The sequence below is a fragment of the Solanum stenotomum genome, chromosome 11 (assembly GCF_019186545.1).
Source record: "Solanum stenotomum isolate F172 chromosome 11, ASM1918654v1, whole genome shotgun sequence".
Taxonomy (NCBI): Eukaryota; Viridiplantae; Streptophyta; class Magnoliopsida; order Solanales; family Solanaceae; genus Solanum; species Solanum stenotomum.
In genome coordinates, this window is record NC_064292.1 from 39,390,808 (window position 1) to 39,402,617 (window position 11,810).

The 11,810-nt window shown below is 33.6% G+C and overlaps 1 protein-coding gene across 2 annotated transcripts; it reads left to right on the plus strand.

Annotated features, from left to right (window-relative positions):
* The first annotated feature begins 2,769 nt into the window (after positions 1 to 2,769).
* On the plus strand, positions 2,770 to 8,741 carry LOC125845276 (uncharacterized). 2 transcript variants are annotated; one of them, XM_049524753.1, is made up of 6 exons: positions 2,770 to 3,297; positions 3,380 to 3,455; positions 6,024 to 6,154; positions 6,251 to 6,321; positions 6,519 to 6,600; positions 8,352 to 8,741. In XM_049524753.1, the coding sequence occupies exons 1-6, from the start codon at positions 2,887 to 2,889 to the stop codon at positions 8,484 to 8,486; spliced, it is 906 nt and encodes a 301-aa protein (XP_049380710.1). In that variant the 5' UTR covers positions 2,770 to 2,886; the 3' UTR covers positions 8,487 to 8,741. The 2 variants fall into 2 exon arrangements, with proteins under 2 accessions (XP_049380710.1, XP_049380711.1); XM_049524754.1 differs by having other exon boundaries at positions 2,785 to 3,297; positions 8,312 to 8,490.
* Positions 8,742 to 11,810: the final 3,069 nt, after the last annotated feature.

Here is an 11,810-nt window from a genome sequence, read left to right on the forward strand (position 1 = left end):
ATTTTTATTTTTTTTTAAAAAAATTATAAAAGTTTTTTACTTCATCTCCCCCTTCCCCTCTAAATAATAATTTAGATGTTATTGTACTTTTAAAAAATAATTCGACCCCACCTAACTGTCCGCTTCTCATTGTTTTTTGTTCTGTGTTAGATATGTATTTTTTTAGAAAAGTTTTTACTTGCAAGATTTTTTCTTAACTAATTTTTTTTATTTATGTTATAATTGGTACGCAAATATATAAAAAAATATTTTCCTAAAAATATATGTACATATCTAACACAAAACGAAAAAAAAATATAAATAAATAAATAAATTTGGAGCGAAGGGTTAGATAACTGGGGTAGAATTTTTTTTTTAAAATAAAATAATATCAATTTTTTTTTGGTGAATGAGTGGGTGGTTTTCGTAATTAACAAAAAAATGTAAGAATTCACCACTAATTTATAATTAAACAAAAAACAATAATATTTAATTGTTTAATTACAAAAATTATTTGACATTCGAGTACTCCAATTAAAAAATCCATAATTTTCACATAATTAGTTCAAAAGTTACATGTTTGACAGAACCTACTAACTTTAGTCTAAATTTTTTATTTTTATTAAGAAATTAATTTAAATATATAAAAATTATTAATTTAGAATCGAGCAATATTGTAATAGATATCCAAATTTTGAATTTGATCATACTTAAGCTTCAAATTTTGAATCTGACGCTAACGCCTCTGCTCACGTATACATACACATCCTTCTTACTTTATCTTGAACCCACCCACCCACCCCTCACCAACACCCCTCCCTCAAGGATTGCAGTAATAACACCCCTACTACATTTAATGCAACTTCACCATCTCTACTTTCACCTTGCAATTACTCCTTCTTTCCTCAATTTTCTTTTCTCTTCTTTGTAGCTTTCTCCTCCAATTCTCAAAATCCCTTTAAAGTCCATGTTGATGTCAAGGTGAGTGAGGTTTTGGGATATAGCCATTAGTAGGCCCTGAGCTTATTTCTAAATCAGTGTTATAATTTTCTTTTCTTTTCTTTTTTGTCTACCTGATATTTTTAATTAAAAAATGATAACATTATTTAACTTCTTAAAATTCATGACTTTTTTGGATCATATTTTCAAGCCAAATTTGAGAAATAAAAAAAACTTCATAGATTAAGCTTCATTATTTTGACTAAACCTTATTTACTTGGCCAAAATTAGAAGCTCTTGCCAATTTCTTACAAATAATTTGACCTCAGAAAAATAGACAATCAAAATAAATACTTACTCTTTCAATTTGTTTGGCCTATTTTAATAGGAAACACAGTTTAAGAAAGTAAACAATGTTTTTAAATTTTGTTGCATAAAAACATTTTTTGGGGTGAGCCTTAGGGTGGGGCGTACCAAAAACGCTCCGGGGCACAAATTGAAAATGTAGATTCATAGGGCATAAGTCCTAGAATTTGGGGCGTAATCTCCAAGCGTAAAAACGTAAGTCCCGAGCGTAAAAACGTACGCCATGAGCGTTATTTTTTATTTTATTTTTATTTTCTCTAACCTTTTTTGCTTTAAATCATATTTATTATTATTAGAGTAATAATATTTCTCAAATAGTAATTGTAATATTATTTTTATTCATTATTGGTCATTAACACATTTCTCTAATAAAAATCATAATTTTTTTCTATATATTATAAATTATTTATTAAAAAATATTTGTAAAATAATTGATAGTTTTACTTTTGCTTATTTTTCTAGTAATAAATTTATAAAGTTGAATGTATATGAGATTACACACCGTAGATTCATAAAACTTACTCCCCATGTCTCGAAGCTTACGTCTCGTCCTGTACTGCATAAAATGTCTCGCCTCACACTCCTGCCTTTTATAACACTGGTCAAATGCAATAAAATATTTATTAATTTTATGGCCTTAAACATATCATGTGAAAAATCAAAATTAAAAAATGATATGAAAGGAAAGAATCGATCTTTTTAAATTAAAATAGAGAGATTATTAGTGACATCTAAAGAAAAAACTAAAAAAAAAACTACTTGAAACTCCAGTATTTTAGCTAAATAATTATACTATTAGTCTAGAATTAATTTCAGTCCAGTCATTCTATAGATTTGGCCAAAAATGATACTTGGAGATGTAAGATGTTTTCTATTAACATGAATTATTTAAAAATGTAACTTACAACTTTTTTGGATGGTTGTTAGCCTGGTATAGTATGGTATTGTATTGTATTGTATTATTGGTTCAATTATAATGTTTGTTTGATTGTTACTTAAATTCTATTGTAACGTTTAATTCTATCGTTAGGTAACTATGAAAAGATCAATTTTATATAGCGATTGATTTGATGTGATCACATCGTTACCTTAATATTTTTTTCTTACTTTGTCTTTATTTGTTATGTAATAATTATATTTATTTTTTTTCCCACTTTTTCATACTAGCTATATTCAATATCCTATATTTTTTAGATTTACCATTCAAATTAAATATATACCACATTGTGTAATGATAAAAAATGATACAATCTATTCAAACATTATATTTATTAAGATAATATAATAAATATAATACATTATGAAACTGACAATCTATATATATATATAAATCTGAATCTAAAACCGCTTATGTGGCACCCTCCAATGGCCAGCATTTGCAATTATCTATTTTCTCCTTTTTTTTGAATTTTTTCTGATTTTTTTTTTGCTTTAAGTTNTATAAATAATTTTTATGACCGCGCGAAGCGCGGAAATGTTCACTAGTGTTGGAATAAAGCGATAAGTTTGGGCATAGTTTAAGAATGCATTGGCCAAATCCTCCTTTTATGTTCTCGTCTTCCTCAAAAGGTTTGAAAACAAACGCTAATTTTGAGAATCCATATGGTTCGTTCTGTTTTCAAATCGTTTCTAAATCTTCCTAAAACTATAACTAATATCTCCATATTAACACCTTCTTTTTATCGCCCAAATTCGATCTCCATTTCTCGCTCATACTCAACTCCAAGAATTTATTTATCAGTTGGCAAGAAAATTGGGTCATTGTTTTCTGTACCCGTTGGAGAGCAATTTCAAGAATTTGGGTCGTTATTTTCAGCTAAATACAGCACTAATGGAGATGGAAGTGTTGATACGGGAATTGGTGGAAGAGAGTACTTGTTGATGTCGGATGAGGAGTTGATGAAGCAGTGTGAGTTGAGCACTTTCAAGGCTTCAGGTCCTGGTGGACAGCACCGCAACAAGCGTGAATCTGCTGTGCGTTTGAAGCATAGCCCAACAGGGATTATTGCTCAGGTTTGGTTTTGATGATTTGCTAGATTTTTATGACCCTTTATTGATTTTGAAATGGAATTTTATTTGTTTGGGTTTTCTTTAGGCTGTGGAGGATAGATCCCAACACATGAATCGTGCGTCTGCTTTATCTCGATTGCGAGTGTTACTGGCACTTAAAGGTATACCATCTACTCTTTGTTGTTCCAAAATGTTTCTTCCAGAACCACTGCCTTATTATATAAGACAAATTTATATCTTAAACTCTGTGGTTTGCGGCATGATAAACAGCTGTGTAGTATATGCTTATTAACTTTGAGTTTTCTGTTTGAGAATGGTTTGTGTTTGGGTTGTATAATTGTATCAAGTGATGATCTTGGAGTGCACTGTTGAGTTAGCAAAGTTGTGCCAGGACTACTAGTTGTGGAACCCATAAAAAGTTGTTTTTGTACAATTAGGATGGGAGCTATAGCAGAGGGAGACCTACCTATTAGAGAGGGGGTCTGGAAACACATAAGTAGCTTCCAAGATGAGTTTCTTCAGAAAGTCTACTTCAAACCTGGGAATGGTCTCAACATAAGATTCTGGTTAGACAAGTGGATTGGGGGTACTATTTTGAAGGAGTCATTTCCTATGATGTTCCAAATAGCCACCAACAAGGAAGCCATAGTGGCCCAATACAAAGTTGATAATATTTGAAGTCCAAATTTTAGAAGGAATTTGCAGGACTGGGAAATTAATGAACTTCTTCTCTTGCTACAAACACTGAAAAACTGTAACAACAACAACAACAACAACAACAACATGCCCAGTGAGATCCCACTAGGTGGGGTCTGGGGAGGGTAAATTGTACGCAGACCTTGCCACTACCTCGTGGAGGTAGAGAGGCTGTTTCCGGGAGACCCTCAGCTCAAGAACAACAAATCTAAGTGACAAGAGAGATATATATAGAACATAACAGCCAATACAAACGCTAGCGTATAATCAACAAATGAGACAGTAACAACAAGAAAGTAATGCGATGCGTGAAACGCAGTAAACATCATACGGCAAGGACTACTCCAAACTCTAGCAACCCATACCCTTGCAAGAGAAGACAACACGCTAGCCCTACTAACCTACAACCTTAATACGAGACCTCCACTCCTTCCTATCTAGAGTCATGTCCTCGGTAATGTGAAGCATAGCCAAGTCTTGTCTAATCACCTCCTCCCAATACTTCTTGGGCCTACCTCTACCCCTCCGCGTACCCTCTACCACCATTACCTCGCACCTCCTCACTGGGGCGTCTGCGCTCCGTCTCTTCACATGTCCAAACCATCTCAGTCTCGCTTCCCTCAACTTGTNTTACTCAACAATTATGGAGGGTATTCTTGAGTCTCAAAGGCATATCCTGGGCTATGCCTAGGAGAATTACTGAAGCCCTAAAAAGTTGGGAGGAGGCAGGAGTGCTAGCTAAAGACAGAACGAGATGGAGAATTATCCCTGCTTCAATCTGGTGGGCAACCTGGAAAGAGAGAAATTCTAGGTGTTTTGAGAGAGTAGAGAATAGTATGCAGAAAGTTAAACTCAACTGCATTTTGTTGTTACGTTTTTGGTGCTATCAATTATACTCAAATGAAACTGTCTCTATAATTGATGTTTTAGATTCAATTTAGATTTAGAATAGTGGAGTTTTTGGAGTTCATCAGTATATAAGGTTTAGTACTGCCCATGTACTATTCTGTTATAATACAAAGTTACCAAGTTTCAAAAAAAAAAAAATTGAGTTAAAATGTTTTGAAGATCGGGGGTGATTAGCAATACGAAGCAGCAGTAGAAGAAAGAGACGGTTTTCTAGTAGATGAATGGTAAAAATCTGTTGAAAATAATGGAATACGTAGATAATATGAAGTACAAAAACTGTGTCACATCTGAGCATTCATGCATCTTCTTGCTGTTTTTTAAATACAACAACTTACTTCATCCAAAAAATAAAGAACTGTGTCACAGCTGAACCACCCCTTAATTGTTGGGAATTTCTCAATTGACTGAACTATGATAAAGAAGAGGCAGCTTCTGTTATTTTTGGTCTCTTTGCTAATTCCATGTCAAATAAGAATTTGACTAACTTCAATCGATTAGTCAACTATGCCTCAAACCCAAACTATGTTGGTTTGACCAAGGAACTTGAATAACTTAATTTACAAATATTTTGTTTGTGTAGGTTAAACTTTTTACAGTCTGATATCTGTACGTCAAAAGCTACAGAAGATTTTATCAATAGCTACTCAATCTCTTTCTTTGAAAATCTATAAATTTGAAAACAAAAAATGCAAACCAAGAAGACGCTAAAGTGTAAACTGGACACATTTTTCATAGTTTGGGAGTTCAAAAACTTTTGAAGTTTGGTTTTCCTGTGAAGTTCCTTTTTCCTAAGTAGTTAATGGACTGGTTCTACTATCTGTTGTTTCGTTACTACCTATTGTGTCTTGTACTTCATTACATCTTTTTCTAGTCTGTTTTTGTCTTGAGCCAATGGTCTATCGGAAATAGCCTCTCTACCTCACCTTTGAGAGAGAGGTAAGGTTTGGGTGCACTCCACCCTCCCCAAACCTCACTCTATGGGAATACACTTTGTTGTTGAGTTAATGGATTGGTCTTCATCCTCGGATATGTTTAAGCTCGTACTTTAGGTTTAGCATGATGTTGATGCAGCTCTCTTTTCCTAGAAGCTTCCATTTATTCATACTTTCCTTATTTTCATCTAGTTAGGAACAACATAGATCTTGATACATATACACCTCCTCAAGAGCTGCTTCAAATTCTTCCTCCCAAATCAACAATCAGGGGATCAAACTGTGGCCCTCAAATTGGACCAAACAATCCTAAATTTGCTTTGGTATGTTTTTCCTTTTTTCATGTCCTTAATATAAATTACTTCTTACTGCCAAATGTAGTGATGTTTTCTTGGTTGTCGTTCTTCTTTAATCCATAGGGAATGCAAGCTTTACTGGACCTACTATTTGCTGTTGAGGGCTCGGTATCAGATGCTGCAAAAAAGTTGGGGTAAGGGTTTGTGGAAATAAACTCCATTTTATTGTAAAGTTAGTCAAACTTGCTCTGCTTGATAGTGTAATTCCATATATCCTTTGTTTCAACTAAGGCAGTTTAACAAGTTAGGCTTCCTACATAGATCCCTTAAATCTTGGACTCCATTTGGGAAGCAGGGTACATTTATTTTGCTGAACTTTTTTTTTTTACAGGTTGAGCACAGGGGCTTTATCAAGGTTGCTATTATCTGATGATAATCTCAGAATGGCTGTGAATGAGTTCAGAGTATCCAAGGTATGATGCATGCTTTAGATGGATATTTTAGCTCACAAGTATTGAAGCTTAGTTTCTTATTTAATTAATTGCATGTATATCTATATAATCTCCAGCTCATGCAAAAAGTGTAACGTTCTTGTGTAACATCAGTTCAAATCACTTGTAGAGATATACACATCAGCCTGAAACTGGAAGAAAGGCATGTAAGGCGGAGTTGAAATATCAGTATAGCCTTCTCCTCCATGAAACAGATCTTACTGCTTACAGCTTGTTTTCATGTTGGAGAGACACACAGTACCGTTTGGGGGATGGTTTTTTGTCGTTAGAGGATGAAATGAATGCCAAATTATGTAGTTTAAGGGATTCTTAAGATGGGTAATGGCTTATAGATGGTTAGGGTTTGAATAGAATGAGAAAGAGGTTCATTATATCAGAACAGCCCTAGGTATCAGCCTTATGTCCTTTGGAATTATATCATAAAGTTGGACTTTGTCATACTTGTGTTCTCAGACATTACATCATAATGTTTGACTGTGCCATAGTACTAGATCCTAGCACATCAATCTTTTCGAACTCTCTAATCTCTAAACTTCAAGAATTAATAGCATTGTAATATATTTTTTTGGGTAGAATTCTTATAGTACATTTAGGTGCAATCTTACCTGTGAAGGAATGTCCAAACCTGCTCAGAGAAAAATTCTCACATCTGTATACAACTTTAAAACAGACTTGAATTACTCATCACAACTTTGAACAGGAAAGAAATCTGCATCTTTTGAATAAAAATTGCAGAGAGTAATAAGCCATATAACAGATTGTGCCTTATCAATCTTCTTATTAAAAGTAAGTCAAGTTTCACACAAATAGCTTAAGTGATATAAACCATTCTCATAATCCCCATATGTTACCGCATACACAAGGGAGGGAGGGGCAAGTGCTGATTTCTCACCCTTGGATGTGATATAAAAGGGTTCCAACACATGTCAGGTGTTTGCACTAAGTGGAGAGTTGGCAAATATAGAGTATTAATAAAGATTCAGCAGATGTCGATTTTTCCAGCACCAAAAGTAGGGGAAGGTGGTGATCAAGATGGGTTTATGGAAAAGTTGAGGGGAATAAAGCGGATAGGTGAGTGAATCAAGGTGCTCTCGAGATAGGAAGCCCGAGAAATTGTGATTCACAGGTGGAAGACTAGGATGACCGCACCAAATAAAAGGAAGGTAAACTGTTGAATCTACTTCAAGTGACCCAACTTGGAAAGATGAAAAAAAAAGTTAAAAATGGGAACCACAAATCTAGTAATTGAATAAAAATGTTCTTTTTAGTGTTTCTACCACTTCATAAGATTCTATTACAAAACCAAGTGAGTCGAGAACCATGTGGTTTCAGGTTCATATTCCAGCATAGGCAAAAATACCAAGTGATTTCTTTCCATATGCCCAAGTCTTTGTGGACAGAGTTGCCTGATTCTTGTGCTAGTGGAGATAGTAGGCACTTGTGAATCAGTTGAGGTGCACACAAGTTGTCCCACACAACGGTTATAAAATAAAGATTTTATTTCAGTGTCGAAATTTAGTACGTACCTTTCAAATCTTGAAAATTGAAGAATAATATATTTATACTTCTAGTCATCAGCACACTTCATAAGTTCCGATTTCAACATTGAATTGAACAATGGTAGTGGCATCACATGCTTTTCTTGCTGAAAATTTGTTATGTTACTGTGTAGGGTATAAAGCCTCTAAAATAGGACTCGTTCGTGATGTTAGCATCCTCGGGTACTATTGCTCTTCATTTCCATTCGCGATAGCAAGCTTCAGGTGCTGGTGGTGGTGGCGGTTTCAGGTTCATACAGTTGCATAAACAATGTATGCTTATTTACATTTGTTTCGGGAAACAAGTAGTGCTGGTGAGTCTGACTGTGTTTTGGCATTAGGCTTGCTGCTGTGTTTCTCAAGCAAGGCAGATGGTGTTGTGCATTGGTGGCTGGAAAAGTCCAGCAAGATTTGATTGTAAATTCCTTTTTCTTCTTGTTTCGTTGGTTTTATGTTGGTTTACATTGTGGATTAATTACTGATTAGGGTGATATTGAATGGACAAAATAATAGATGGTGTATATTTGAGATAGCTTCCAGGGATTAGTTATTGATTACTTCTCTGATCTCTTGACTCTTACGTTTGTGCCAAATGTACTTTAAAAGATGTGCCGTCTTTTGTGAATTAAAGAAAAAGAAGCAAGATAAAATGCAATGATTATTTAAATTGTTGTAGCAGGTTGTTCGTCTTATAGGGTGTGTTTGGTATGAAAGGAAAATATTTTTCAATTTTCTCATGTTTGGTTGGGTAAAATGTTTTCCAAATCAACTCATTTTCTTCAAATTTAAAGGAAATGACTTTTCTTAAAAAACTAAGGAAAATATTTTCCAAAACTCTCCTCCAACTTCATATTACATTTTTTTTTGTTGAAAATAAATAAATTTAAAGCTTATTGTAAAAAAAATATTTTCAGCTTCAATTTTTTTTATATTTTTACCCCACCTTCACCCTATCCCCCTCCTAAAAAAAAAACAAAAATTTTAAGTTTGTTTTTAAAAAATATTTCCAATTTCCAATTTCCAATTTCCAATTTTTATTTTTTAACCCCATCCCCACCCCCTACCCGCGACTCCCCCATTAGCCCCCCACCCTCTCCAAAAAAAATTAAGTTTGTTTTTAAAAAATATTTTCAATTTCAAATTTTTATGTTTTCACCCCATCCCCACCCCTACCGCGAACCCCGCCTCCAAAAAGAAATTTAAGTTTATTTTTAAAAAATATTTTTAATTTCAAATTTTTATTTTTTTACTCCATCTCACCCCTAACCCTCCACCCCCACACCCACCACCCCAACCCTCCTCCCCAAAAAAATCTAAGTTTATTTTTAAAAAATATTTTCAATTTCAATTCAAAAATTATTTTCTACTCTCTAGTAAAAATAAAAGATAGTTTCTCAAAAATATTTTTCATTCATTAATCAAACACTAAAAAAAAATTTTCGGAAAATATTTTCTACTCACAAATCAAACATGAAAAAATAAGGCCAAAATCTACTTGTTTTCCAGGAAAACATTTTCCTTCATACCAAACACACCCATAGTTAACACTAGTTTTTGAAGAGGCTGAGCCCATTGGCGGCCCCTTAAAGTTGGTATCAAGTTTTACTTAGACACTTTAACTGAGCTTTGTTCATTTTGAACACTTGTAGTAGTCCTTTGCTGTGTCATTTCGACACTTTTTTTATATTCCCAGATCCAACTTAAGCGTGTGTTGACAAACGCCTTTGCTGGAAAAATAGACCAATCTTTAAATGACAGTGTATTTTTTTTTTTAAAAAAAGAAAAACATCACGTTTTAATTTTTTTTCCCTCCAGATTTGTAATCCCATGCCCCCAGACCCCCTTTCTTCATCTTCTTCTTCCTAAACTCCACCAAGAACATGAAAATCTCCCAACAATTTCGTTCTTTATCTTCTTCTTATTTTGTGCCTTGAAATTATTATCTTTTTCTTCTCAGTAATTTCATTCCAATTTTAGTTTATTTTTTTAAAAAAATTCTCTTCTCCTCCATTATCTATATATAATCTCCCCTTATCCCAACCCATTTTCTCCATTTTTTTTCTTTTCTATTATGTACTTTTTTCCTTTTTTTTTTTTACGAGAAGTCATTATAATTGTAGCAGGAGATACAAATATAAGAATTTCACTTTTTTGAAATATTCATCTCTATTGTAGTTGGAGAGGATTCGATAATTATAAATTAAATAATTCAATTACTTATTTAGGTATAGCGCAAAAGAAGTGAAACAAAAAATTATTGTGTATTTTGTATTTTGTATTAGTATTGAATGATGGATAAAAGAAACAAATTTGATTTTCAAGAAAGAAGAAAAAACTAAGTAGTGTACAAACCCAACAAAAAATATATGTTTTCTCAAAATTTGTATGGTGATGAGGGATGGTCTATGGTGGCAGAGAGAGAGTGAGGAGCAGGAAGGAGTGAAAAAAATAATCAATGGAGGGTGGTGGAAGATTGCAGAGAGAAAGAGTGAGGAAGAAGAAGGAAGAGAAAAAAATTCACCAAAAAAGCTTCTCAAACGCGCTTATTATTCGTGTTGCATAATCACTATGCTGAGTTAGCAAAAAGTGTCCAAACGACACTGTGCAGTCCTACATAAGGTGTTTAAAATGAACAAATTTCAATTAAGGTGTCTAAGTGAAACTTTGTGGCCATCGATGGGTTCAGCCTTTTGAAGACGTGCTATACAAGTGTCTTCCATGCTAATAACTTTATATTAAGAAGGAAAGATGATTTCAGAGATATATTTCCTTTATTCTTTTTGATTTTGCAATCTTTTAGATCTTTAATATTTTGTTAATATCCCTTAATTTTTGTAACCTTCTGGTTCTTTTTATTTAATTTCCTTTGTATTGTAGTAATTTCTGACCCTCCTTATGTATTTAAAGATGATCAATGTAATAAACAAACTACAACTTTTTGCAAAATTCTTTCATATCTTTATGGTATCAGATTAACTCATGCTCTAATGAGTTCTCGATCCTGTTTGCTCTTTTTCTTGTTAGACCACCATATACAATAACTTGAACACCAATAATGTAGCCGTGCAAACTCCAACCAATCCTACCACTAGTAACCAAAACTCAGGTATATCCATCTTTTAAATAGTCATGAATCCATTAAGTCAAGGAGGTCTACTTCTTTTCATCGATCAACCCACCCAACTGCCTATATCGCTTGCTCGCAACACTTATTATGTTACTTGACAGACTCAAGTTGATGCTTTTTGCCTTGGCTATGATCTGATTTCCTATATTGATGGTACATTTCCTTGTCCATCTCTAGCTTATCCAAACTATCAATCATAGAGGCGAGAAGATGAACTTTTTTGTCATATTATTATGACGCATGTCGTATCTATCATAGCCCCTTTGATTGGCCCTGCATCTTCTGCGCACATTGCTTGGACAAAATTAGCGCAACAATATGTCAACAAAGTCAAACTCTATTTATAATCTTTGTAATTCTCTCAGCCGCCTTATGAAGGGAATCAAGTCCATTGCTCAATATCTCAATGAGATTCGAGCAATCTCATAAGAACTTGGCATTGTTTGCTCTCCCATAACATGATGAACATGTCATCGATGATGTATCATGATACTTTTTCGATAAAT

Excerpts from the sequence above, each read along its gene's own strand:
- LOC125845276 (XM_049524753.1), top strand. The coding sequence starts at position 2,887 with ATGGTTCGTTCTGTTTTCAAATCGTTTCTAAATCTTCCTAAAACTATA. Across the intron at positions 6,155-6,250 it reads ACAATCCTAAATTTGCTTTG|GGAATGCAAGCTTTACTGGA; the intron begins GTATGTTTTTCC and ends TTTAATCCATAG. Across the intron at positions 6,601-8,351 it reads ATGAGTTCAGAGTATCCAAG|CATCCTCGGGTACTATTGCT; the intron begins GTATGATGCATG and ends TCGTGATGTTAG.